General features: G+C 31.9%; 2 protein-coding genes across 7 annotated transcripts; both read left to right on the top strand.

Annotated features, from left to right (window-relative positions):
• Nucleotides 1-10,853: 10,853 nt before the first annotated feature.
• LOC107823071 (serine/arginine-rich-splicing factor SR34) lies at nucleotides 10,854-17,485 on the top strand. Of its 6 annotated transcripts, XR_012705395.1 has the most exons (15): nucleotides 10,854-11,017; nucleotides 11,398-11,486; nucleotides 11,728-11,793; nucleotides 11,894-11,968; nucleotides 12,063-12,174; nucleotides 12,260-12,306; nucleotides 13,251-13,308; nucleotides 14,644-14,693; nucleotides 14,812-14,868; nucleotides 14,948-15,075; nucleotides 15,161-15,259; nucleotides 16,233-16,327; nucleotides 16,413-16,812; nucleotides 16,986-17,086; nucleotides 17,173-17,485. XR_012705395.1 is itself a non-coding variant. In XM_016649665.2 (14 exons), the coding sequence occupies exons 2-14, from the start codon at nucleotides 11,403-11,405 to the stop codon at nucleotides 17,174-17,176; spliced, it is 915 nt and encodes a 304-aa protein (XP_016505151.1). In that variant the 5' UTR covers nucleotides 10,854-11,017; nucleotides 11,398-11,402; the 3' UTR covers nucleotides 17,177-17,485. The 6 variants fall into 6 exon arrangements, 4 of the variants coding, with proteins under 4 accessions (XP_016505151.1, XP_016505153.1, XP_016505152.1 ...); XR_012705394.1 differs by having other exon boundaries at nucleotides 16,233-16,812; XM_016649665.2 differs by lacking the exon at nucleotides 16,233-16,327 and having other exon boundaries at nucleotides 16,779-16,812.
• Nucleotides 17,486-22,325: 4,840 nt separating this feature from the next.
• On the top strand, nucleotides 22,326-24,286 carry LOC107823072 (phytochrome A-associated F-box protein). The gene is made up of 2 exons (XM_016649669.2): nucleotides 22,326-23,262; nucleotides 23,710-24,286. The coding sequence occupies exons 1-2, from the start codon at nucleotides 22,685-22,687 to the stop codon at nucleotides 24,131-24,133; spliced, it is 1,002 nt and encodes a 333-aa protein (XP_016505155.2). The 5' UTR covers nucleotides 22,326-22,684; the 3' UTR covers nucleotides 24,134-24,286.
• Nucleotides 24,287-26,144: the final 1,858 nt, after the last annotated feature.

Below are 26,144 nucleotides of genomic sequence, written 5' to 3'. Positions count from 1 at the left end.
ATTCAATTTATATGAATTGATAGTGTAAATCTTTTAACATAAATTTTTTTTAGGACATGTTATTTATCAATTATTTATATTATATCAATGTAATTATTAAATTAAGTGATTTATATTTACTCTTTTAAGTGATGTGATAATATAAATATTTTTTATATATTCATTTGATATAAATTATACCGACATAACCTTTTAAGATCACAACTCTTGAAATCTTACTTGTTTTCTTGGATCTTGTATAGAGACAAACTATACTAAGCAAATTAAAACAGAAAAATATTTATTTATGTTAACAACATACCGCAATTCCTGTTTACAAAGAAAACAATAATATAACATAAATCTATTGCATACTCTTTTATCACCAAACTATTAGTTAACCAATATTTATTTTTATCCCATTTATTATTTAATTATATATTTATTTTTGCTAGGTGGTTGTTGTTGTTCTTATAGTTAGACTTTTCTATAACAGTCATTTGCTGTAAAATCCAAAGTTTTCCTCAGAACCAAATTTTTAAATTATATTTTACCTTTCTATAACATTTTTTTACCTATAACAACAACATATTTATAGAAAATTTAACTATTAAGCTCTTAGATTGTCTACAAGAGAAAGCTATTGAACACTTTTTTGCTGAATTTGGACACGAATCTTCGCCAATTCAAGCGTTATATCGCTAGTAAGAGAATGAAATCTATAAAAAGCTGTAATTACATAGTTCATCTATCAATCTTAAAAGAATTTTTTTTTCTAGGTACCTTTAAAATATCTGCCTTAGAGTTTTTTAGTTACTAATTTATTAATAATGTATTAGCTTTCTTCAATATTTAAGTAGTGAAATATCCATATCTTTTGAGATTTTAAATATGAATAATTTTATTATCTTTCATATATAACATTAAAAAAAGAAAAGTAATTAATTTTTGAATAATTTTTATCTATAACAACCAAAAAATATTTAAATGTCAAATGTTGTTATAGGTGTATAACAACCATTCATTATAAAAACAAAAAATATCAAACAAATGAGGCTGCTATAAAGATAGTTGACTGTATTATTTAACTAGTATTAAAACTCGCGCGATGCGCGGATGGTACTTTTGAATATTAGTGTGATAATATTGTTCTTAATTATCTACTCACTTCAATGCTATTAAGTATGGTAAATTTACTACATAAATAAGAAATATGGTCAAGGATGATGAATTTAAAAGGTAGCCATCTCAAACTCAAAAATCACATAATTTCTAATCGTACACTTTAAGAACCGTTTTCCCAGGTTCCTAAACTAGGATGTTGTGGCATAAAGGCTGGAGTATTGATTCCCTTTTTTTTCATTTTACAAAGGTGACATCAATATCCCATACATAAAACATATATAAGAACTTTAAAGTTTCACAAACACAAGTAGATACGGAAACCTTAACTACAAAAAGACACTTATTCAACTCTTGATTCATTCACTTAACTCACATATAACATTAAAAGGTTCCTTCTCATCATTCTGTAAATGATATAACAATATAAACGTTCAAATGCGATAATTCAAAACTTTCCAGTAGCTCTTCTAATATCAATCAAGTCGATAACATAAAGAGTCAAGTAACTTTAGATTATAAATAATGATTCTAAATGGCAGAAACCAAATTAAAATACAACTTAAACTACTTCTCCTTCGTACCAAACTACTTACTAATGTGATCGTCTAAATAACCTTATTTCATAGATTTTTCTCCTGTTTAATCACTCTTTTAACCTTATTACTTGATAATTATGCAAGATTATAATCAACTTCTATTACATATGGTCCAGTATCTTCTCTACTTCTCTTGGCAGGATTCCTTGCAGGAGAAAGTATCTCATTATAAGCCATGAAAACCTACAAAAAGAAAATAGTTAACAAATAATCAGAAAAGACAAATAAATTATTAAAATCATATTGTAGATGAGAAACAAAATGTATGAGATACTAAAGTCACCCTCGTAAAATGGAAATGTCAGTTATACATAGAACCTTACATCTCATCACTACTAAGCTCGAGTTAATCAAGCTTAAATCTTCTAAAGGAAGACTCCTCCAACTACATTCATGCATGATATCACACTTCATACCTCTCTGACTAAGCATCGGGACTAAGAGTATATCCAAAAGGTATATAATAAGGAAAAAAATAGTGTAGATAATGAGATCTACCTTAAATTAACAATAAACTTTCTTCTATGACTCTCGATGGGGTTAAAGGAGAGAGGGTCAGGAAAACATCCACCTTCTCTGTCATTGATTTGCTTTGACAAACCAGAAATATCTTCAGGTATTTCATCTCAAGGGCTCTCACGTTTCACACTTTGTGGTGCATTGACACCACTATATAATAACAAATTTCTGTTAAAGTTAAGGCTTTATCTCAGGAAAAAGCTAGATTCAGCAGGTTGAAAACTGTCTTCAACTTCATGTTGGTTGTCATTGTAGGATAAAACCAACATCACCAGAAGTTTAATGTCCGGACCTATAAACATAGGATTTTCCCTCTTCAACAACAAAGAATATGGAAAATTGTACAGAATGTCCACAATTTGGGTAAAGGAGAGATACAACTGGACTGCGGTCAGACATATAGTAAAATTTTCCACTAACTGCGAAAGTCAAACATCACATCACAAAGAATTAACCCTGGAAACACTAATATACATGTAGTTGGGGAGCTTCTCGTCACCACCACAAATAGAGCAGTAAAAAACCAGAAAGATCCTTTTATATTTGAAAAATGGAAAGGAAAACATTGTTTCAGCTCTGGACATACTATAAACATGAAAATAAGTTATACTCTATATTAAATACTCTGTATAAGGTTATCGTTCTCGCTGATCTTAATAACATTATAAACTTTCGCATGCACTTTAATGTTGGAGCTCTTAACAGTCACTTTAAACATAACTTTTTTGTCAAGAATGTCATATGACTCCACTAGATAAAAACACTCATCAACAGCACCAAAAGTCTAAGACCATATTAGTGTTAGAAGTTCTAAAACACAAAAAGAAATAAAATAAAAGGTACATTTATTAAACCATCCCTTAAATCATTAGCCTATTTTTCATTCTGGTAGACTACGACATTTTATGATATACTTTTTATCTTGTTTCATTATTCACGTTAATTTAATAATAACAATATCATTTGTCTACAAAGATTGTTGGTGCCAAAAAATGGCAAAGGGAATGGTATCAAAAAAATAATAGAGCTCTTCATTTTGTGTGATATAACAAATGGCCAATTCCTATAACTATAAGGTGCGAGTTAATTTTTACTATAATTTTGCATATATACCATATTTAACTTAATTGAAAAAATATATTATCAATTAAAATGAAAAACTATACCTCTACTGAACTTTGATTTAACTCGTTAACAGATTTCCCTATGAGTTTTATTGCTTCACGATCCCAAAGCAACAAAGATATAAAGCCAGTGCGATTCATTACTTGCACTTGAAGCTTGTACATGAAAGATACGTTTAGAATAAGAAATTTAAACTTAAGTTTTATTTAATTTTTTAAGTAAATAGAGAAGCTTATCAAACCTATGAATGGCAGAACTATCAAGGCGATCACATTTCTTGCAGTGAAATTTACTTCCAATTTTATCAACCTTCTTCGAGCATCTCTTGCACCCCAAATGTAACCATTATTTTTCAAGTTGCAGATTCACTACAGTCACAACAATTCAAATTTAATTGTTGGAATATCAATCTAAATGCCAAGGAGCATAAACTGTGAAGTTTTCATTATATTCCATTAAAAGATAATGTCCAAAACTAAATAGATATGCAGTGATAAGCATAGATATTCAATTAATTCTATTAATTTCGCTTATTAATTTTTGAATCGAATATTGAGGTACGTTATCATTATATTCCATTAAATGATGATCTTCTAAACCAAATAGATAAGCAGTAGTAGGCATCTAAATTCAATTAGTTTCATTTATATAGCTTATTAATTTGTTGATATGAGATTTGGTATCATTTTACATATAAAAATAATGAAACAGACGTGCATAAGGGAATGTCACATCAACATAAGCATTTAGGATTACACTCTGAAGTTTCAGATTGTGCATTGCTCATAAACTTATATAACAAAGATTCTAAAACATATATATTTGCATATTTGAGAAAAAAATAGTATTTTTAGATCCACCATTGTTATACATACACAACATAACATGCTAAAGCAGTTTAATCAATCACCTCCATGCAGTCGACCAATTCTCTAATAGTTTTAACTTCTACAATTCCATCAACCAACACATCAGAAACAGAATAACTACGCTGAGAAGGTATTTGACTGTTCCTGAAAGAGTTAGCTTCATTCACACTTGCCAATCTGCATTTACGCAAGGTTATATTTGTTTTAACTATAAACAATAATTTTTTTAGTATCCACATAAACTTAATTTTTCAAATAACTAACCTGGACTTAAAATCAACAGCTTGAGGAAGATTCGTATTAATCCAGAGCTTTGAAGCATGCCAAGTATTACGCACAGAATACCTGCCTATATATAACATTAGTTTCAGAACCAAAAAATTAACATAAAATAAATCTCTCATGTCAGCAAGACAATTGAAATACCTTGAAATTTGTGTGCTTTTATCATCTGCATAACCACTATAACTGGCTGATCGGGTAATTCCTCCAAATGTAGCAAGATTTGGTCTACGAATTCTCCTAAAAAATTGCTGAAATATTATTCCTCCTACATAAATTATATAACAACTTAATTACATGATAAGTAATCTTGTTAAAATATATAACAAAGTAAAGTCATAGACGCAATCTTACTCATGATCTTTAAGTTCCACATTCATAAAAGTACTGGTCTTATCACCTTGGTTATGTGATTTTACTTCACCATAACTTACAATCTCTCTTATGACATCTATAATATATTTTTTTTAAAAAGTCACTACAAAGTTGATAAGACATTCAACTAAAAGAACTACGAAAGGAATAATTACCGAAGAGTTCACTTTCATCAACATCAAGTTGATTTACTAAATACTCCTAAGGTCTTAAGTCGAAGATACTCATACCAAAAAAGCTGATCATTTGATTCCTCTACAGTTGTCTTATGAGTAAATGCCAACTTCAATTTATGCCGCGTGTATTTAAGTTTTATATTATTTGGTCCAACCACAAAGTTTTTCATAAAGTACAAACCCAATTCCTCTATCTTTGGTTTGAACATGCGTATAAGAGATCGACCAACAATCACATGAATCTGATCGCCCCATAAACAAACAATTCATAAATAATGTTGAATCAGGGAAATTCTCAATTGTAGAGTGTTGTCACAGATTATATTACACAATCACCAACGAGTAAAATATAATATTTGAATGCCTGCCTTTCCCAAATAACACATAATGCAGATTTTATGTTAATTACAGTTCATATGACACTAATTTTAGATATTTGATAGTTTAATATATCCAAAAATGTTCTTGCCCATGAAAAAAGTTATTTCCAAAAAAAAAAATACAAATGATTTCAAGTATATAAAAATTCTTTTCTACTTTAGAAAAAAAGTATTTAGTTTAAGGCTTGGCGAACACTTCTTTACTTTGTTGACAGATAAACAAATAAAAAAGAATGCACCTTTTCATTTTAGAATAAGTAATATATTTCAATCTAGATCATAAAAAACTAAAATTGCAGTTGATTAAATATACGCAGAACCTGATGAATTCCATAGTACAAATTAGAAGATGGAGATTGTAGTCAAAATATGAGAAAAAATAAATGCATTTAAAAAGGAATGCACCTTTTCGTCTTGAATAATTAATTCAAGGGAGAACAAATTGTCAGGTTTATCGTGGTCTAGAACGTGCCACAATTTCACTACTCGTACCATCAAATTCCAACTCATCTTGTTACTCGATATATCACTGGTATAGTCAAACTTTGTCGTCACATTTTGCCTTAGAGAAAGTTTGATCAAAGAATTGTTTGTACAAAAGTATATGCTCGATGCAACTATTATATATATATATAATGTACTGAAGACAAACCCTAAGCAGTAATTTAATAAAAAAATTCAGTTGCTATATATATGTGTAAAGTATATAATATATATTTGCATATCATTTTACTTGCTATAGATAAGAAAAAAAATACGTGTGTTTAGGTGCATTAACTTTATAAAAAAGAAATTTTCATAAAAAAGCCGGAAAATATGTGATTCAGCCCATAAAATATAAGGGCAAGTAGAAATTTGAATTCCAAGCAACTAATTTAGGATTTATATCTAAAATTAAGGAGGAAAGTCATCTGCACAAACATACCTCGAATTGGATTTTGGTTGGAGATGATAAAATGTAATTGCTGCTGGGAAATTATGACTCTTTTCCAAGTAGAAATCTCTCCATTTTAGATAATAAACATTTCGATCTGAGGAGGTCTTTGCGCATTTCTAATTTTGTAAACATACACTGTTTCTTGTTGCTAATTTTCTTCCCATCTTGCATGACCAAGTGATGTTGACAATTGAGTTAAGATGAGAATTGAGAATTTTTTTTAGGAAGAGATAGAGATAAAAAACTTTAGTAAACATGAAACATGATTCTTTTGTTTAAGATGTAGTGTTTTTTGTAATTTTGAGTGTTTTTTAATTTATTTAGTTGAAAACATATACAATTAACAGTAAGTGAAATTTTCTAGAAAAGAGGCGATAAAATTGGGATGATTGAGTGTTTTTTGGCCGATAAATCTGTATATTAAAACACTTATTTTAACTGAAATAAGTTGCCAAATGTTTTGTTAATAGGTTGTCACTTGGCTTTTTAATAGCCTGCCACTTGGCTAAATGAGAAGACAAACTTTCTTGCTTTAATATATACTAGTAGTCGTACCCGCGCGATGCGCGGTCAATATTAAAAAAATATTAATTAAATTAAATTATGATCAGGCTTGTTTGATCTTATTAGATCGTATTGCTTTAATAAAATTCAATTGTCATCTTATTTGTCAATACGATATACCCAATAATGAAATCTCTATTAAATCAAACGTACTTATATAGTCAATGAATAACTTTTTTGTTCTATTTTTTTTATTATATTAAACAATATTTAGTATTCGCTTTCTTTTTGTAATATATGAGAAGATATATAATTTATTACTATTGATTTTTTTTTTTATTTTAAATTTTATTCCGTTGTTCTTAAAAATATTATCTAAATTTTAGTGAATAAAATCTATGTTAAACTAACGGGACTTATACAGGCAGCGCATCAAATAACGTTTTTGTTATGTATTTTTCTTTATTATATCTTTCAATATTTAATACTATTACTTTGTTAATAGAAAGTTTCATTAGCATATTACGTTATTTAATATTTTTCTCTAAAGTTTTTTTTATTACTTTATTTTTATTTTTTTATTTTTAAATAATTTTAAAACTCCAACTTAAAACTACTCCCCAGTTTGAATTGGTAATTTATTATTTTTTTTAATTTTATTTTTTATATTAAAATTATATTAAAACTCCAACTTGAACTACTCCCCAATTTGAATGGGTAGTTTTTTTCTCTTTTTTTCGTTTTTTATAGCTTTTTTATTTTAAAATAGTTTAAAAACTCCAACTTGAAACTACTCCCACCCAATTTGAACGGGTAGTTACTTTTTTATATATTTATATTTTCATTTTTAATTATAGTTAATTATAAGATATCTATTTTTATTTTAAAATTATTTTAAAACTCCAACTTGAAACTATTCCCCGATTTGAATGGGTAGTTTTTCTTCTCTTTTTTTTTTTTTGTTTTTTTATAGATTCTTTTTTGCTTTTTTATTTTAAAATAATTTAAAAACTCCAACTTGAAACTACTCCCACCCAATTTGAATGGGTAGTTTTTTTTTATATTTATATTTTCGTTTTTTATATAGTTAATTATAAGATATATATATTTATTAATTCAAATAAAGTAATCAATTAATATATATATGAATATATTCATATATATGGTAGTTTTATATTTTTTTATTATTTTCGTTTTTATATATATATTTAAATTCAAAAAGAATAACCAATAATTAATTATTAACTAAATAATAAATTTAGTAACTAATTATGTCATGTGGCTTTTTTTTAGGCTGCCACTTGGCTTAACGAAAGGGCTTTTTCCGCTCCTTTTAGTAATATATAGATTCTGTTGTTCTTAATAATATTATCTAAATTTTAGTGAATAAAATCTTTGTTAAACTAACGGGACTTATACATGCAGCGCATCGAATAACTTTTTTGTTATGTATTTTTCTTTATTATATTTTCAAATATTTAATGCTACCACACTGTTAATAGAAAGTTTCATTACCATATTACGTTATTTAATATTTTTCTCTGAAGTTTTTTTTATTTCTTTATTTTTGTTTTTTTTATTTTCAAATAATTTTAAAACTCCAACTTAAAACTACTCCCAAATTTGAATTGATAATTTATTATTTTTTTAATTTCGTTTTTTATTTTAAATCTCACATTTGAAACTACTCCCGATTTGGATGGGTAGTTTTTCTTCTCTTTTTTTCGTTTTTTATGGCTTTTTTTTTTGCTTTTTAAAAAAAAATAAATTTAAAAGCTCCAACTTGAAAATACTCCCACCCAATTTGAATGGGTAGTTATTTTTTTATGTATTTATATTTTCGTTTTTATATTATAGTTAATTATAAGATTTCTATAATTATTAATTTAAATAAAGTAACCAATATATATACATACATATATATATATATATATGGTAGTTTTTCTTCTGTTTTTTCCTTTTTTATAGCTTTATTTTTTTTTTGCTTTTTGATTTTAAAATAATTTAAAAATTTCAACTTGAAACTACTCCGACCCAATTTGAATGGGTAGTTATTTTTTTATATATTTATTTTTTATTTTTTTATTATAGTTAATTATTAATATAGATATAGATAAGAAATCTATATTTGTTAATTAAATTAAAGCAACCAATTAATATATATATAACCAATTATATATATATATGGTAGTTTTTTTAATTATTTTTATTTTTAGATATATTTAAATTAAAAAGAATAACCAATAACTAATTTAATAACTAATTATGCCATGTGACTTTTTTTTAAGCTGCCACTTGGCTTCATGAGGTGCTTTTGTCTTCTGCTTTTATTTATAGATAGATAGATAGTTAATTATAAGATATCTTTTTTTATTTTAATTATTTTAAAATTCCAACTTGAAACTATTCCCCGATTTGAATGGGTAGTTTTTCTTCTGTTTTTTTTTCGTTTTTTATAGCTTTATTTTTTTTTGCTTTTTGATTTTAAAATAATTTAAAAATTCCAACTTGAAACTACTCCCACCCAATTTGAATGGGTAGTTATTTTTTTATATATTTGTTTTTTCATTTTTATATTATAGTTAATTATAAGATATCTATATTTATTAATTTAAATAAAGTAACCTTTATTTCTTTATTTTTGTTTTTTTATTTTCAAATAATTATAAAACTCCAACTTAAAACTACTCCCCAATTTGAATTGATAATTTATTATTTTTTTAATTTCGTTTTTTATTTTAAATCTCACATTTGAAACTACTCCCGATTTGGATGGGTAGTTTTTCTTCTCTTTTTTTCGTTTTTTATAGCTTTTTTTTTTTGCTTTTTAAAAATAATAATTTAAAAGCTCCAACTTGAAAATACTCCCACCCAATTTGAATGGGTAGTTATTTTTTTATATATTTATATTTTCGTTTTTATATTATAGTTAATTATAAGATATCTATATTTATTAATTTAAATAAAGTAACCAATATATATATATTTTTATTTTAATTATTTTAAAACTCCAACTTGAAACTATTCCCGATTTGAATGGGTAGTTTTTCTTCTGTTTTTTTCCGTTTTTTATAGCTTTATTTTTTTTTGCTTTTTGATTTTAAAATAATTTAAAAATTCCAACTTGAAACTACTCCCACCCAATTTGAATGGGTAGTTATTTTTTTATATATATATTTTATTTTTTATTATAGTTAATTATTAATATAGATATAGATAAGAAATCTATATTTGTTAATTAAATTAAAGCAACCAATTAATATATATATAACCAATTATATATATATATATATATATATATATATATATATGGTGGTTTTTTAATTATTTTTATTTTTTAGATATATTTAAATTAAAAAGAATAACCAATAACTAATTTAATAACTAATTATGCCATGTGGCTTTTTTTTAAGTTGCCACTTGGCTTCATGAGGTGCTTTTGTCTTCTGCTTTTAATTATATATAGATAGATATATAACTTGCCACTTGGCTAAATGAGAAGGCAAACTTTCTTGCTTTAATATATATATATAGATTTCAGTGTTTTTTAATTTATTTAGTTGAAAACATATACAATTAATAGTAAGTGAAATTTTCTAGAAAAGAAGCAATAAAATTGGGATGATTGAGTGTTTTTTGGCCGAAAAATCTGTATATTAAAATATTTATTTTAATTGAAATTATAAGTTGCCAAATGTCTTGTTAATAGGTTGCCACTTGACTTTTTAATAACTTGCCCTTGGCTAAATGAGAAGGCAAACTTTCTTGCTTTAATATATATATAGATTTGATACACATATGATACATATGTGATATACAAATATAGAATATAAACTACGATAAAATATATTGGTTTGGTAAATTAGTATTATAAAATATAACATATCCAGTTTAATTCTACAAGTGAGTGTGGTAATTGGTATAAATATGAACAGGAATAAATTCTTACAATCATTAATTTGGGTTACTACAAGGGTGAAACTGTTAAAACGATAAACATGAAGGAGTGAAATGCAAAATGCTTACTCAGGAGCACGCTAATATCGCTTCACTGTATCCCGCCCTCCTTTATTCCTTAAAACCCTAATCTTCAAACATTTCTCGCTTCTACGCTGTGGATTGTGGCTTAGTCTGCTCTCGATCTTCCGAGGTATGCTCGGTCACATATATTCACATAAACAGGATGTTCTAATTTTATATCCTTTCCGATTTCCCTTCTCGTCAATGCAAAGAGTGTTTGGATTATATAAATTGATGTCAGTTAGTGCGAAGTTGCTTTGTGTCTTGTTCCTGTCGATCAAGCTATGGTTTTGTGACTGATGTTGTTTTGCAACTGAATAATTACAAGAGTTTTAAGTTTTTCTCTTTTACCTGTTCCCTTATTGTCCCTGCAAAGAATGTATGAATTGTGCAAATTGATGTTAGTTCCAATTAGATGCAAGAGGTGCTTGTTTCTTATTCTTGTCTGTCAGGCCTTTGTGTTTGTGGCAGAATATTTGGTTTTACTGGGAATATAGTTTTCTTTTTCAGGGACAATGAGTCGATCGAGTAGGACACTTTATGTTGGCAATCTTCCGGGCGATATTCGTGAGCGTGAAGTGGAAGATCTGTTTTACAAGGTGCATATGCTCTACTTGGATTCCTACATTATTGGATATGATTTCATAATGCTTAAAAACAATACAATAAACTAAAATAAAGTGTTTGAGTAAAATGGGCCCAAACAGAGTAGAGTTAATATAGGGAATTCATTGTTATTGTTGTACTTCAAAATGCTTGTGTATGTGTGTAATTTTGCTGTCGCAATTTTTAAGATTTCAGCTCTTAGAAACTTATAAACTCTTTGATGTGTGAGTGCAGTATGGCCCAATAGCACATATTGAGCTGAAAATTCCACCAAGACCCCCTGGTTATGCTTTTGTTGAGGTGAGTTTGAGCTGCCTTGGTTCCAATATATTTCGTTAAATCAGCCTGCCTACGCCCTTTTAGCTACTCTGACCTTTATATTGGTGGCAAACTTTAACAGTTTGAAGAAGTTCGTGATGCTGAAGATGCTATTCGTGGTCGTGATGGCTATGATTTTGATGGGCACCGTCTGAGGGTTGGTCAAATGTGTATTAGCTTATTGTCTAAACAAACTCACTAGTTGTTTCCTTGTTGGATGCTGATTCTTTTAAAATTGCTCATACTGGCAGGTTGAGCTTGCACATGGCGGGCGTGGTCAGTCGTCAAACGATCGTTATGGTGGTGGTGGTGGTGGTGGTCGTGGTCAACGTGGTGGAGTGTCCAGACGTTCTGATTATCGAGGTGTGCCTCATGGTTTATGTGCTTTGTACATTGTAGTACGTTGCATTGCATTTTGTGTTGTTTGATATTTTTTGTTGCTTTTCAGTGAAAATTACAGGATTACCCCATTCAGCGTCGTGGCAGGATCTCAAGGTGAGTTGGTGTCTTCGAGTTGTGAATATAGGGACCATACAGAGAACTTGATCCTCTTTTTCCCCTAGAGATGGCAATAGGCCGGGTTAGGGCGGGCCAAGCCTTGACCTACTGAGATTTCGACCCGCCCTACCCTGCCGTGTTTAGCATTTCTTAAAAAAATTGGCCCGCCCTGCCCCCGTTTTTGTTATCTTTCATTTCTCCTCTTTGGTTTCCACTTTGCAATGCGAAATTTTTAAAAACTTCTTTTGCAATATTTTTCTAACACTAATACTGTAATTCTTTTATGAATTTGCTTAAACGTAAATTGGGCGACTTTCCAGATGTCTCGAAAAAAGAACTCAGTTATGTGATTTTAATTCTTACACTGTAAGTGTTTTTTTCAGTTAAGTTACGTATCTTAACGTTACCCAGTAGTCAAAGGTTAACATATTCATTGCATATTACATAAGCAGTAGCTAATCTTTCACGTTATAGTATAAATCTTTAGGATGAATTTTAGCTATCCTTCTTTTTGAAATTGACAGGATGAACTTTAGCAATCTAGCAAATACTATTTGTACCATTGGTAAAACAAAAGAGAAATAGTTAATAGGAGTAATATAATATCTTGAAATAAAATGTGCAGTTCTTACCACAAATTAGCAAATGACAGAAACAAACGCAATGCACAAGTGCGTATATAGCAGCAGGGTACATACAGGCCCTGTAAACCACCGAGCAAACTGCAATTACACTTGACCCGCAACCTGCCTGCCCCGTTATGTTTTATCAATAAATAAGATTTGCCCCACCCCGCCCCGTTTAATTGTTTCCCTGCCCTGCCCCAGTAACTTTGTGCCCTGCCCCAGTAACTTTGTGCCCTGCCCCAATTGCCATCCCTATTTTCCCCTCAACATTGTCCTGTAATTTTTGAATATTCGTAACCTGTGTTTCTTATGTAGGATCACATGCGTCGAGCTGGGGATGTTTGTTTCTCCCAAGTTTTCCGTGAACGGAGGGGTAAGATTATAAGCAGCTAAAGCTAGATTTACTTTTCTCTCTTTAAATTGCCAAGAACTGCTCCATGTGCAATGGGGACCTACGATGACACACAAAGCAATGAGTTTCTCATGGGAACCTACAATGATATGCACAGCCATTGTACTGATATGATTTGGAAAAAGACCAAAATATGGAGAATTTTACATTGACACACTATTCCTCTTCCTGCTCATTGTGGTTTACACAAAGTTGCGTGGACTCTTCGATTTTGGTACCGTCTCCGTCCCGATACGAGATCGGGACGGGAGCGGAAATGGGATACGTCCCAGATTCGGTCAACTGACTTCGAATACTTTGACCGGAGTCCATCGATAAATTTGGGAGAAAAATTAAGATTTTGATTTCTCAAAATCAAAAATGAAACAGATTTAGGAGAATGAAAGGATAATGTCCATCTTGGAGAATGAAAGTTTGAAATCTACAATATTCATGTAAGTTTTTCACTGAATATCTCTCAAAATTTACAATATTTTTATAGCTTTATTCTTTATTAGCCGAATTCCCGCCCGTATCCATATCCGGATCCGCACCCCCAAATCTTAAAATTTAGATTTTGCCGAATCTAATACTTGGATCCGTCCCCGAGTCCGAGCAACTTAACATGTCATGGCAATTGGTTAAGGATAAGATTTTCTTTTTATCATAGAATAATGAGCTCATAATCAAGTAGAACATTAAGGGCAAGCGTACTGTTGCTGATTATTAGTATCATTCTTTTGATTTGTAGAACTTTGATAAGTATAACTGCGGGTTCATCCCTCGGTACATCCAATGAACTTGGAAAAATACAGAGAAGAGAACTATGGATTCATAATTTGGGTTTTTTGAAGTCTCGCTCTCTGTTGTTATCTCCAATGAACTTGGAAAAATACAGAGGAGAACTATGGATTCATAATTTGGGTTTTCAATTCTCCCTCTCTATTGTTACCTCTTATATAAGCTGATATGTCTTCCTTTGTCTAGACAAAATTTGTACTGTCTTCCAATACTCGTGAGTTTGGTGCTTGCTATGCATGATAATGTGAAAGAGTTGGCCATCTTCGACATGCTAAAAGCTGAGTAACTTGGTTGAGCCGTTTTTTGGTTGATTCTACAGAGTGGACAGGATAACCCGTTCCGAGGAGGATGTGATTGTTACTGAAATTATTAATCACATTCCATATACCAGATTAATGATAAAATAGGTGGTCTGAAATTCCGGTCCGTCTGTAGGAAGCATCTTGATTTTCATATTACTTTGTCATTTCTCTTTTGTAACTTATTCTGATGTCGGAAATTTGATTGGACTTTCAGGGACTACTGGTATTGTGGATTATACAAACTACGATGACATGAAATATGCTGTAAGTCATCTGCTTTTCTTTTCCCTTTTTTTGGTTTCCTTAACCTTGACGTTGTTCATAATATTTGATATCCATTATATGACTAAGAGGTGCAGCTAATATCTTTTTATGTGTATAGATCAAAAAGCTTGATGACTCTGAGTTTCGGAATGCCTTTTCTCGTTCAACAATTCGGGTATGACGCATTTCAATTACTTGAATTATACTGTTGATGCCTTCTTTTGGTTATTCTAGAAACCTCCTCCTCCTTGTAGGTTAAGGAATATGACCACAGCCGCAGCCAAAGCCGCAGCCGAAGCCGCAGCCGTTCTTACTCCAGAGGAAAGAGTGGCAGTAGAAGCCGTAGCCGAAGTAGAAGTGTCAGTCGTAGCAGGAGCAAAAGGTCATAATACATTACACATTTATGTTTGGACTAGTGGTTTTACTTTAATGCAATTATGGCCTTATTGGTATCTTTTTCATAGCAGCAAATCTCCTAAAGTTAAATCTTCAAGGCGCTCAAGATCTCGTTCAAGGTCCGTCTCTTCTCGGTCCCGTTCTGGGTCAAAAGGGCATTTTATCTCAAGGTAATATTCTGCTAACCCTTTCTTTTCTTGCAAGTCTTTTATTCATTATTTGTTGATTAGAATATTTTCAATTTTCTCAAGTTCTTTCACACTGGAATTGTCGTTGATGTAAGATCTTTGAATCTGAAGTGCTCTTGCAGTGTGATGCACTTTGCCCTTTATCTTCTATCCTGTTAGTTTGATGGCTCACTGAAAAACTCACCAATATTGACTCTTGATGCTCTAGTCTTCTTTGCTTAACTGGTTCTCAATGGCCTCTCCTTTTGTCTTTCTGAAAAATATAGCAGCAAGAAGCTCTTGTCTCGCATGTCATGCATAAAACTGTCGAATCCAATTTTAAGTGTTTTGAGTTATATAGTCCTTTCAGTATCAGTACGAGTCTTCTGGTAATTTGTCAAATGGTGGTGCATCGGGTGAATTGTAAGTTGTCGTAGCTCGTAGGCCAAATTTTTTGCAAAGGTTGCATTTCATGGGGCAATCTAGTCTGGTAATGTGTAGTTCTGCTTACTCTGGTGGGAATGAATAGTTACATTTGTGTTATTTTCTTCTGCTTCAGGCAGGATTTTAGAGGGGGGTTTAGTACTTGCAATGGCATTAGCAAACCATTATAATGAACCAAATGAGTACGAACATTACAGATGTTAAACTTTTTCCTTTTCTTGCCCCTATGAAAATAGAATTCATAATCATTTATTTCCTGCTATTTCAGGATTTTCTTACTATGCTCGCCAATTCAATGTGTAGCCATTCATTAGAGACTGGTCATTATGATAGTGTATGTCTTTTCAAGCAAAGCTAGAAATTGAAAAGGTTTGGGGCTGAGCGAAAAAGAAATTTAAAAGGGTTTTAAGGTGTTTTGAGGCGATAGTTGGTTCATTTGCTTTAATTCAACTTGGAACTGTGTTCTAGGGAAAACGTACTGCATTGTCATTTCCTATATAAGTATGAAAAGTCACCTTCTTTGTTTTTATAGATGTTGGATATATGCGGCAGTTTGTGGATTTTGCATATTAGGATCTTGAGTGGATATGCATATGGTCTTGCCTGCAACTCTTTTTGGTTGTGGAGGTACGATGTTTTCTAGATGGCAACTTTGGGTCCTTTATGATGTCTCTGATCTAATGAGCATCGTGAAATGTTCCGTGGGTGCTAGATTGGGATCATGAAGATCATGGATTCTGTGGTGGAGCTGGACTGGGGAACTAACTGCCACCTGAATTTGGATCACCACCTATTTGTGGTAGATGCATTTTCTACCAAAGTGAAGAAAGACTCTAGTTCATTCTTTTCATATCCTGCTTATTGGTCCCTTTGACTGCACACATTTAAACTATTACTTAAGTCTTCACTGGGTAAATTGCATTGCTTCATACATGTCATATTTTCCACACTGGATTCTGCCCACAATGCTACTTTGATAATGGTCATGCTGATGTGGAAGTGGAATCGAGGCAGTTGGAGGAATTGTTAAGTGGCAGGACTGGGATATTAAATTAAGTTCTTTCTGGAAATTTTGCAGATCTCCATCAAGGTCCAGATCACCAGCACCATCTGTAAGTTAAATCTCTGTTTTGGAAGTGAACTGGATACCTCAAAATCAAACATGTCGGGATCATCCGTCTTGTCTTACTATGTCATTGTTTTTTGAATACCTGGTCTTTTTAAATTGGAATCTCTCTTTCTTTGGCTACATTTCTTTGTTTTTTTCTCAACTGTTTAATTGCAGCGCCCAAAACATTTGAGTAAAAGTCCAAAAAGACGCAGTCCCAGCCAAAGCCAGAGCCGGAGTCGTAGTCTTAGTCGTAGTCGGAGTAGAGGTTTATCCAGGTCTTACTTCTGATCCTTGTGATATGTTATGTTGATCATTTTAGTGATTGGATGGATATTTTATTGGAAGTTTTGCTATTTTGCAGTTAAGATTGTTGGAGTCATCTCTTGACTTGGGTTGCTGTGATTGCGAGTGCCATCGTGCCTGGAAGATTAGTTGCATAGCCAACAGTTCGGGAGTCTTAAGTGCCCGAAAGAGTGTTGTTCTCCTTACATTAAAGGATTTCTGTATTATTGAACGCCAGACGATAATAATTGTTATACTGAACGTGGCATCTCTAAGACTTGGTAAACACTGCAATATTATAGTAGAACTTTATAGGCTTTCTAGCTGCGTGATGGTAAGAGATGGAACTAATTTCCTTTTTACATTCACATTATGAATTTCCTTGATTTGCAGATTGTCCTTGTTCGCCAACTGGGGTCCGTGGTGTTCATTTTCAGAAGCACTTGTACTATTATGTGGCCAACAATATTTTTAATCACAAATTCTTCAAATATGCGTTGGGATAGTATTTGAGTAAGAAGTTTAAAAATGATTCTGAAATTGAAGTTACAAAATACTATTTAAAGTAGCATTGAGTAATATATTTTTGAACTACCTTCCTTCTGGTAAGGCTGGACTTTCAACAAACAAAAGCTTGATTTCATCTCGATACTATTCTATTGAAGTACAATACTATTACTGGCCTGATCAGCCACGTTTGGTTAGAAAATTTTTCGCCAGCCATGATGGATTGAGACGCATATTTTAGTTTTCAAAATCAAATAAAAAATGTTACTTGAAACAATAGAAAATCCTATTTTTTGGTTTATGAAAGAAGGTAAAGCTAATATTCACACAACCTTTTCCCAAAGATTTCCAAAATCTAAAATTTCAAGAATTAAAACAAGACCAAATTCAAATGATACAAGGGAGGCAAACTATATGATCTTGTGTTGGCAAATCGGGATATGTGAAGATACGTTTGTCCATAAATCGATGCAGCATGCAACTGCCATCAGTCGTTTCATCTAAAACAGCGAAGAAAATATGTGTGTGGCCATTTCTTGAGGGGCCTCATCTTTGTGTGGACGAGAATTAGTGAGAGTTTGGCCAAATTGGGATCCACACATGTGCCATGTTGATGAGGTTGAATATTGGAGAAAGTAGGTCCTCCGCATGTCAGTATGTGGCTTGGTTTTCTTTTTCTTTTTTCTAATACCGGTGGTACGTGCACTTTTTCAAATTGATGGAGTATCGGATAATTCTGTCCACTATAATTAAGAAAGATGGGAAAAATTCTATCTAATTATTTTTCCTTGTTCTGGTATTTGAACTGCCCGGCTTGGTTTCATCATCTTCATTATTTCATGGCAAATTTGAAAGTTCTGCAGTTTGTGTGTTGTCTGAAGCTATATTCCATTTAATGTCAGTCTCATATGGATCCCGACAAATAGTATAGTAGGCTAGTACTCCAGCATATATTGGAGGTAAGGGTGTTTGACGGGCTGGTTGATCCGGTTTTGGACCGGCCCCAACCGGTAGTAACTCGGACCGGACCGGTGATAGAGGCCCGGGTAGGGCTGGGTTTGGGTTTGGGGGTTAGGACGTTTACGTTTTTCATACCGGTTAACCGGACCGGTCAAATCCGATCAAAAGAAATTATTGTTGAAACGGTTAACCTGATCGGCCCGGACTGGTTCAACGGCTATTTTATGATTTTTTTTTAAAAAAAACTAAACTGACCGTTGTCGATGGTCAGCTTTCAATTTGGCCTTTGCCCAACGGATATTTTGCAAGAATAGCCCTTTTTGGGCAATTTTTTTTAAAAATAACACTTTTAGTAATTATTAATTTAGCCATTTGAAAAATTATAAATACATCCATCTTCTTCTTCATTTCTTCACTCATCTCTCATATCTCAAACTCAAATTCTCAATTGTCATTCTCTCGTTCTTCACCTAACTTGCAATCAACTATTTGGCTCTCATTTTTTTTTTGGAAATTAATTTATCGTATTATTTATTATTTGAAGTTTGAACTTCAAACTTTGAACAATTAACGTTTCTTCTTGGTAACATTGGAATTGCGAAAATCATCAAATGTTTAATTTATTGCGGAATTCAGTGCACTCTCTCCAGCTCTTTCTCTTATTTACTATTTTATTTGCATATTTAATTTTTGTTAGTAGTTAAATTTCACAATATGTTTAATGCTGCAAAAAGAGTTTGTAATAAGGTTACTAATCGGGTTAATCGAGGAAATAGAAAAAGAGGTACTACTTCAACATCTAGTAATAATGTAAATGACTTTACACATGTTTTTGAAACATCATCTAATAAAAATAATCTAGATTATGAACAATTACAGGAAGATTTCGGTATAAAAGATAATGAATTAGAAATTGAAGATGAGACACCACTTACACCTAGTAGTGTTGGATTTGATAGTAGGGGTGGTGGTCGTGGTGGTAGTGGTAGACCACATGTGGCCCCGACTACTAATCAGAGAAAAAGAAGTATGGTTTAATTTTTTTTTGAGGAAATAGAGAATTAGAGTTAGATGCAAAATTTGTAAAGATGATTTTAAACATAAGACTGGAGGAAATTTAGGTGGGACTGAGACACTTAGTAGACGCATGAGAATTACTCATCCTATAGAATGAGGCTCTAATTTAGATGAAAATCAAGGAACTCTAAACCATGGTACTGGATGACTTATGAAATATGATAAAATGAAGGATATGAGGAGTTAGCAAAATTCAAAAATGATTGCTTTGGATTGTCTAGCTTTTTCTTTTGCTTCTTCGTCATATCTTATCATGTATATTCAAAGGATTTGTAATCCTTTATTTAAAGGTATCCCTAGAAGTACTTGTAGATGTGATATCTTTAGACTTCATGGACAATATCAAACATACGTACGTTATTTGTTTGACCACCTTCCTTGTAGAGTTTCTCTAACTTCTGCTATTGGCCACACTGTAAATGAAAATGATTATTTGACAATTACATGTTATTGGATAGATAATAATTATTGTATGCAAAAACGTATTATCACTTTTAAATATGAAGAAGATCAAATTCATACTGCTATGTTTATAAGTACTACTATTTGTGAAGTTGTTGAATTTTATAATCTTAAGAAAAAAGTATTGTATATGTCTTTTGATAATGCTTCTAACATAATGCCGCAATTTCAATATTAAGACTGCATTTGCAATCACCACTTGACGAAAATTTTCATGTTAGGTGCGCATGTCATGTCTATAATTTAATTATTAAAAGTGAGCTTGATTTATTTTCAACTGAGATTACACATGTTAGAAGAACATTTGGTGTTATTCAAGAAAATAATAAACAATCTAGAATCAGGAAATTTAAGAATAAGTGTACGCATAACCTTAACCCCAGATGCCAGACGAAATTGTTACTAGATGGAATTATACATACTTATTTTTAAAATGTTGCTACTAGATTGCCGATAACTGAAGTTGCTAATGCGCATTGTACTGATCCAAACCGTATGTTAACAACTAATACTTGGAAGGCTATTAATGATGTTGTTAAATTTTTACATAAATTTTATACAACTACTGTTGAGTTTTCTGGAGCATATTACCCTACTGTTACTATAGCTTTAGTACATATAGCTGAAATTTCTTTTCTACTCTCTGAATTTAAGAAGAAAGAAAAATAGAAAGATGCTGATGAAAAAATGCAAGCAAAATTTAAAAAATGTTTCTTTCCAATTCCTCCAATTTACCTAATTGGTGTTGTTTTAAATCCTTCTATTAAGATGTCTGATTGTCACCAATTAATCAATGCTTTATATACTTATATGGAGATTGGATCAACTGAAACCCAAGATATATATTGTTGTATGAACAAGCTAAATGATTATTTACACAATTATATAATTATTATGCAAGTATAGTTGATGATGCTGCTCTTAATGTAGGCAATGTTAATCCCACTATGCATTGTACCACTTCTACTGCATCTGCTACCATGGATGAACATGAAGGCCTTGATGGTTTTAATATTTGGTCTACATTTTCTTCCACTCAAACCAATAACAGGAACATTGATAAACCTCAATTCTACTTGCAAAAGCAAAAAGAGCATCGCACAAAGGAATTTTTACCATTGGTATAGTGGCATGAGAATAAAAAGCAATTTCCTATTCTTTCCGCTATGGCTCGGGCCGTGCTGAATGTGCCAATTTCAACTGTTGCATCAGAGAGTGCATTTAGTCAAGCAAAACAACAACAAGGAGACACCCGTCACTCATTGGGAAGCAATGCTTTGGAAGTTTTAGTATGTTTCAGAGATTGGATTAGATCGGAACGAAGAAATCAGGGACGTGAAGATGTTGATAAACCAGAAGACGAGCAACTTGGAGATATATTAACACATGGTAACCCATCTGAATTTAACACTCCAGAAGATGGTCAAGAAGTTCACATTGATTATAAAGAACTTACTAAGGCAATACAAAACCTTTGAAGTTCTGAATTTATAATTTCATATTTAATAATTAAACTTTGAATTTACTCTTTTTTCGTTAATTTAGTTGTTGTTAAATGTAAACTTTAATTTGTAAATTTGAAATAAAAAAAGTACTTGCAAATTATAAATGCATTTTTTTTCCATCTTCATTGTATTCTATTATCTTAAAATTTTAATGAAATATTCAAAATTTCAAATATAAGGATTTTAAAGCCTTTGCATCCTTTATTCAAATACTCTTTTTATAAGATTGTTTTTTTGTTTTATATTTTTACTTAATATTAATATAATTTATGATAGTTATACGAAATACAAAAAAATAAAATAACCTAAATCTGGCCCGTCCCAGCTCCTTAGACCCATAACCGTTCCGGTTCAGTTTTTACTCGAATAGGCCCGGACCCGTTAAGTCCGGTTTGGAAAAATTGGTAATCTGCCCGAATTGGTGACCCGTCGATCAATTATTTTCTCAACCCGGCCCACCCATTAGACACCTTTAATTGGAGGAAAAGATAAAATTAGAAACAAGGTTCCCTTCAAATTGGTTAAGTTTCCTTCTCCACTTTTAACTTACTAATAAGACTATAATGAGGAAAATTGAAACATGATTTATTTGATACTCCATTTGTTAGTTGTAAAAAGCAACATACTTTTATTTTTATGTCCCCAAACCAATACAAAATAAATTTCTTTGAAAACCTATAAAATAAGTACTATTTAATAGACTTGTACTTGGAACATTACTAGAGTGAAAAAAGAATCATACACGTAACTCAAAACAGACCAAGTATATATAGAATATATCTAAAATTTTCATATAAGGAATCTTGATAAACAACTAACAAACCAGGCACTGAAAATCATCCTCCACTGCTCCACAAACTGCCAAAAGCCTTCACCACAGCACACTTAAAACTACCCCTTTGCCTTTTTGTACAACCACCGCCACATACACAAAACCACTTCTTCTTAACTCTCTTCACAATCATAATCACAATTCCTCCTTCTGGATAAAATTTCCCCTCTTAAATATATGAACAAGTGATAATAAATTCTTGCTTTAATCATTATATACGATACAGATCTTGGTCTAAACACCTCCAAATGTCTAACACGAGTATGTACACTGATGGGTTTTTCTCAAAACTCTCAGATGACCTTGTTCTCAACATATTTTACAAGCTGGAAGATGACCCAAGAAACTGGGCTCGTTTATCTTGCGTTTCTACAAAATTCTCTTCTATGATTCACAACATCTGCTACAAATCCAAATGCTCTTTGACCATTTCTTCAGTTGTTTCCGATCTCCTTAGCACCCCCTCTTCTACTTCAACCACCCCACCTGGGGGCTGGGCTTCACTTTACAAGCTAGCTGTATGCTGCCCTGGTCTTCATCAAGCTGGTGTCCTTTTGGAGAATTCCGATTTTGGGCTCGAACGTGAGCTTGGCCCAGATGAGAGTTACCCAGATCGGGCCTTGGCCCAATCCGGTAGTAGTTTACAGTCTCAGCCAATGCCTTCGTCGAGTAATAACCAAATTGATTCTGGTGAAGTAGTAACTGATTGTGGTTGGTCTTTGTTTGACGATCTTATGTTTGATACTGTTTATGATGCTTCTGAATCAACCCCAAATCAGCCTGAGGTCGTGGAGCCGCCCCAAAACGTAGTTGTGACCCCCTCAAGGTAAAAATTTTACTCATTGTGTACATCAAATTATTGGTCTTATATGTAATTTTAGTTTTTTTGGATGCAATCTGTTGACTCAGTACTAGTTTGATAAAGACTACTTTTGAAACATATTTTAATATTTGTTGCGATTATAATACTTTTGAAACGTGAGGTCTTTTGCGGCGGGTAAAAGCTTTTCATTAAGGTATAATGAGAATACGTTACTATTTTTGAATGTATAACTGTGTAGATTTTGAGTTTATGGGTTTTAAATTCTAGAAAAATATAACTTACTGGGTATATTAAGTTAATTTTTAGCATAAATATAAGGCTTGAGTTGAAGCTAATGAGTTCTGCCAACCTGTATGCAGAGTAGTAGCTCTGCCTGTGAGTAGTGAAATAGTATCCACAGAATTAGAAACTGATGGAGTAGTGAATAATTGTTTGTCTGGCTGAATTCAGGGCTTCTAAGAGGCGGAGGGTTTATAGATCACTTTGTTCTCATTTGGCATCTGGGGTATGGAATTTGAGCCGTGAGCAGGGGAATAAGCTACTAGCGAGTAGATTTAAAGGGGATTGCTTGTACATATGTGATTGGCCTGGTTGTATTCACATTGAGGAGAAGAGGAATTACATGCTCTTTCGCGGGATTTTCAAAAATTTCAAGCAGTCTAGGGTTTGGAGGACGATCAACGATGGTAAGAGGAAGAAGATTGATCTGAATTGCGCGTTTTGCTCGTCGAACCAGACGTGGGATTTGCATTCGGCTTTCTGTTTGAGGAGGTATTTTGGGTTCCATGACGATGGAGAACCAGTTGTTAGAGCTTATGTCTGTGAGAGTGGCCATGTTTCTGGAGCATGGACTGACTGGCCATTGTATACCTGACTCAGTTATGGGCTGACCTGTGTTACGTGCATTTGATAGTTTCTTGATTTTGTGAGTGGCATTTGATTATTCTTTTGCCATTTTAAGCTGGTTGATTTATTGGATTTTATGTATGTTGTGATTGCTTTCAATAGTAATTTGCCATATTTGCATTAGAGTTTGTAGGTGGAGTAGTTGTATTTATATGAGTTTCTCTTCATTTGGTTCTTCTACTTATAGTGAAGGCGTGAATCCTAGTATTGAATAGCTGTGGTTCTGAGGATATTCAGTAAACCTCTCTCTCAACTTGACCTTGTCGGTCGTGCTTTGGAATTAGCTTCAGATTTGATTTAAAGATCACATTGCTATTGTCAGAATTCTCATTACACAAAATGCTATTCTTAAGAAACTTAATAAGATCAAATCCATTTAAGATATTTCGAAAAGCACAGATGCTTATAAATTGATCCTACTTCAGGTTCTTTCATGTAGTGACGTTAGTCTTATGTTTTGCCATTCCTATGATGGTTGCAAGAAACTCCATCTAATGCCGCTCAAGTTTTTTCTTTTTCTTAATAATAGTGTGTTAGGATAAGTTTGTATACATCCCGACTTTTCTGTTAGTTACCTATTATTTTCCACCAATGTATGTATCGGGATTCGGATGACTCTATCTACCAAGATTTAGATAAACGAGAAGAAAACACCCATAGAATTTATTTGTAGTCAATGAACTACATTGCTTTTGCGGATAAATTGTTTATATAGTTGTTTGAAATGTAAATTTTTAATAAAATGGAGTTTTAGAGGGTATTTGGATTGGTTTTTTAAGCTGGTCAAATCGGCTTAAGCTCTTTTTAGCTTTTTTTAGTGTTTGTCAAAGTTAAAAAGTGCTTAAAATAAGCTAAAAACTGCTTAAAGCAAGCCAAAAGCAATAAGCTTGGCAACCCTAATTTATTGCTTTTTGGCTTAAAAGCTATTTATGCTGAAAAGTCACTTTTTAAAGTCAATCCTAATGCACTCTTAAATTCACACTAAAATTTAAAGTAAAAATTACACGGAGCGCCCTATTTGGTCGTCCCCATTTAACTCATACCCACTTTTTAAATTTTTTTAAAACTAGTATCCAAAGCTTAAACAAATTCAATTTATACCCACTTTAAGGCAGTTTATGATGTTTTACAGTGTTAAACTGTTGTGGCTCTTTATTTTTTTTACTATTCCTTAGGGTTTCTTCTTCTTCTTCTTCTTCTTCTTCTTCTTCTTCTTAATTGCAAAATGGATTCGTTAGATTTATTGTTGTTTTGACAAATTGATGATTGTGGTTTGTTCTTGACGATATTTGGAGGTTATGTTTTAATTTTGAGCTCATTTGGAGTAGATTTAGGCGCTAAATCGAATATTGGATTGTTAAAATTAGAAGAACAAATTTCTGTTTCTGAGCAATTTGCATTTCAAGCCTATTTGGCCTTAAGTGCATAAAAATGTTGGTTGCACTTCAAACCTATTTGGCCTTAAGTGCATTTTTTTCCACTTCAGACTTACTACCTTAAGCGCATGAAATCATTGGTTGCACTTCAGGCCTATTTGGTCTTAAGTGCAAACTTATGACCTCTCCGACCTTAAGTGCATGAAAATATTTATTGCACTTCAAACCTATTTGACGTTAAATGCATCTTAAGTGTAAAAATTGTAGTTTAGACTTAACTGGCCCTAAATGCATTGCACTTTAGACTATTTTTTTTTTAAATTTCAGACTGACAAGTTTGAAGTTGATCGTAAAGTGGGTAGACGCAAATTTTTTTGCAAAGTGGGTATAGGTTCAATTGTGACCCAAAAACCGGGTGTAGATGCAAAAGCCCCAAATTTAAATATATCAATTACCCCCCCCCCCCACCCCCCCACCCCCACCCCCCACACACTTTTGTGTCTGAAAGCCTAAAATTTTTCATATTTACATATGGATTTATAACATATTACATAATCTACAACTCATTTTAGAATTAAAAATTCTACAACATATACATAAAAA

Source organism: Nicotiana tabacum, chromosome 22 (assembly GCF_000715075.1).
Source record: "Nicotiana tabacum cultivar K326 chromosome 22, ASM71507v2, whole genome shotgun sequence".
Taxonomy (NCBI): Eukaryota; Viridiplantae; Streptophyta; class Magnoliopsida; order Solanales; family Solanaceae; genus Nicotiana; species Nicotiana tabacum.
This window is presented reverse-complemented; position numbering and strand designations above follow the sequence as displayed.

Coding starts and splice junctions, on each gene's coding strand:
- LOC107823071 (XM_016649665.2), top strand. CDS start 11,403: ATGAGTCGATCGAGTAGGACACTTTATGTTGGCAATCTTCCGGGCGAT. Junction 11,487..11,727: donor TGGAAGATCTGTTTTACAAG/GTGCATATGCTC, acceptor GTGTGAGTGCAG/TATGGCCCAATAGCACATAT. Junction 12,307..13,250: donor CGTCGTGGCAGGATCTCAAG/GTGAGTTGGTGT, acceptor TTTCTTATGTAG/GATCACATGCGTCGAGCTGG.
- LOC107823072 (XM_016649669.2), top strand. CDS start 22,685: ATGTCTAACACGAGTATGTACACTGATGGGTTTTTCTCAAAACTCTCA. Junction 23,263..23,709: donor GTAGTTGTGACCCCCTCAAG/GTAAAAATTTTA, acceptor GGCTGAATTCAG/GGCTTCTAAGAGGCGGAGGG.